The 2,929-nt window shown below is 34.2% G+C and overlaps 1 protein-coding gene across 1 annotated transcript; it reads right to left on the reverse strand.

The window, feature by feature from the left end:
* Positions 1-200: 200 nt before the first annotated feature.
* LOC111893027 (zinc finger protein ZAT5) lies at positions 201-1,182 on the reverse strand. The gene has a single exon (XM_023889100.2). It carries the CDS (start codon positions 1,164-1,166, stop codon positions 324-326), a length of 843 nt encoding a protein of 280 aa, XP_023744868.1. The 5' UTR covers positions 1,167-1,182; the 3' UTR covers positions 201-323.
* Between the last annotated feature and the right edge of the window lie 1,747 nt (positions 1,183-2,929).

Below are 2,929 nucleotides of genomic sequence, written 5' to 3' on the forward strand. Positions count from 1 at the left end.
ATTAATTTTCTTTAAATTATTGAGTTATTATAAAAAATTAATGAAAATTTTGTATTTTAGAGGCCATTTTTCCCACTCGCCTTGGGCCAAAATATCTTTGAAACGCCTGTATGTTTGGATATAGATGTACGAAAAAGGACACAAAAATAAAGAATAAATGGGTTTGTATATAGTTAAGTAATTAACCACATAACTCCAAAGAATTCAACCATGGTGAATATCAATTATATGAACAAAATAAATGAATTTTAAAGAATCATTATACACAATTAACAATCCACTATAAATCCGAAAAAAATAAATAATGTGTTAACATGTTGTGGTTAGACATGACAATGAACAAGAGAAGAATTCGAGAACACGATCATTTGATCTTTGGATCGAAATGGGAATTTCGTTTCCCGATGATCATCTTCAATTGGAGCAGGAAGATTCAAGTCCAATGACAGTAGGGTTTTCGGTTTCTTGGAATCTTGACACCCACCGGAATTGCCACAAGTGGATGTAGCCATGGGCATGGACCTATGTCGTCTCATATGACCACCTAGTGCCTGACCAGAAGCAAATTCAGCACCACATATCGAACATTCATGAACCTTAGATGCCTTTGTCGAGCCACTTCGGTTACATTGAGTCTGCTGACTGGAACCAATTTTAAGAGATAGCGTCGTAGAGCTATGATGAACATCCACAACTTGGTTCACCATGTTATTTGGCCTAATCTTGTCTTCTAAACAAGGCTTAGGGGGTTTCTTGTGACTGGCTCTATGGCCACCGAGAGCTTGAAACGAAGAGAACCCACGATTACATGTTTTGCATTCATAAACATAAAACCCGGATAACGTATCCACCACCGCTTTGTGTGGTGGTGGTGGTGGCGAAGATTGACCCTGGGCGAGAAGAATCAAACAGTTTGCCATGTCTTCGTCGTCGTTTTCTTGAATGATTCTTGTGAATTCGATCGAGTTGGTTGGCGTGTGGAAGAAGGTGTTATAAGGGTTTTCTGTATCACCACCTTCACTAGTGGTTGTGGTGGTGGATGAAGTGGATGCCATGGTTAGAGCAAGAGGGGATGAGGGTCGTGGACGCTTGGTTCTTTTCCCCCTAATGACCATGTTTCTTGAATCCTCCATGATCTGATTATAATCATTTTGATGAGCATCCATGTTTAGGAGGAGTAAGAGAAGTGATGGCGTCCAAGGTTGGTAATATATATATAGAGAGAGAGGGAGAGAGAAAGATGATAACGAGAGGGGGGCCGCTTCCGTGAAGTGTAACCGTGAGAGTATCTCCCCCAATCTAACTTTGCCTTTCCAACCTTGGAAGTTACTATAAAAAAGGGAATTATTTCACTTTCTTTTTTCTTTTCTTCCTTTTATTTTTATTTATGAACTCTTCAATAATACCTTTCATTTAACATTTTTAAGCAGTTATTTTGAACAACAATTTTGGATATAATCTTTTATTATACTTGTGTACTACTACACAATTAATATAATTTTTCTAAGGTTCCTAATTGCGTGAATGCGATCAAAATGTTAATTTTTTTAATTTGACGCTCCATAATCGTTTATAAATTTACATAATAAATGTCAACTCATATATATATATATATATATATATATATATATATATATATATATATATATATATATATATATATATATATATATATATATATATATATATATATATATAATAAGTGAGAATCGGTTGGCTTTGAAGGAAACCCAGATAGGAGGAGTTTGGTTGCTTATTATTTATATATACCATAACGATACCTTGTGGAGAATTGGAGTGCAAGCCTGGCACACAAACCCCTTAAAATGTCTTCTAAAATCCAGAACTTTTTTTATTTTGTTTTTTAGTAACCCACTCTTGCAAAGGTCTTATTTAATCTTTCAAATAAAGTTTCTATATTTTACTTTCTAGTTCTTTATCTTGTATGTAAAGGTGTAATAGGGAGGTGGGGTCACTTTTTCCACCACATTCAACCCATTACCACATTAATTTTTCATTATTTTTTTTTCTTCATTTTTCACAATTCACGACATACGGAAACTCTGTCTTTTTCAAACCACTCAATTATAAAAATACAAAAAAACTAAGATACAAGTCTTAATTAGCAATAGAACTATACTGATACCTCCAAAATACCACCCCCTCTTCAGTGGGTTAGGAGTGATGGATTGTTTAATTGGTTTCACTAACCCGCTTCATCCTTTCTCTCTCTCTCTCTCTCTCTCTCTCTCTCTCTCTCTCTCATTTCTCTTATGTCATGTGTTTTAAGACCTGTATCGTGGTTGTTTTGTATTTTTTTTTAATTGAGTGGGTTGCGTGGGTTGAAAAATATAGAATTTTCATATGTTGTGGGTTGAAAAAGATGAAGAAAAAAAAAATTAATGTGGAAATGGGTTGAGTTGGTTAGGAGAGAATGACTCCCTCCTCCTTTAGACGTGGAAATATTATCAGCATACTAGTTCTATTAAGTTCAGAAAGTATTTTATATATACTATATAACTTAATCAATATCTGACCCTACCCCAACAGTAGCCGCGTCTGGCATAGCAAAACCCAGCCCACTAACTTCAAGTTTACGTTTATTTTACTAGTTGCAGATTGACGATTGAGGCAGAGAAATTTAGATGCATATTTGGTTTGTGAAACCAACAAATAAAGGGAACGATTAAACACAATTTGCTGCTATAATATACTAAGAGGTAGCATAAAACAAGCAGGGTTCAACCACTGAGATACGCGACTTCTTATTTGGTCATGTTCTTACACATTACAATATCAATTGTTAATAAAAAAAAAGGTTTTGTTAACTTCAAATTGAACTTCATAAAAAAATAAATTAAAGACTGAAATTTATAAATTAAAAGATATTTCTGATTATGATTCTTATTCATGTGTTATATTGAAAGAC

This window comes from Lactuca sativa, chromosome 1 (genome assembly GCF_002870075.4).
Source record: "Lactuca sativa cultivar Salinas chromosome 1, Lsat_Salinas_v11, whole genome shotgun sequence".
NCBI classification, from domain to species: Eukaryota; Viridiplantae; Streptophyta; class Magnoliopsida; order Asterales; family Asteraceae; genus Lactuca; species Lactuca sativa.

Coding starts and splice junctions, on each gene's coding strand:
- LOC111893027 (XM_023889100.2), bottom strand. CDS start 1,166: ATGGATGCTCATCAAAATGATTATAATCAGATCATGGAGGATTCAAGA.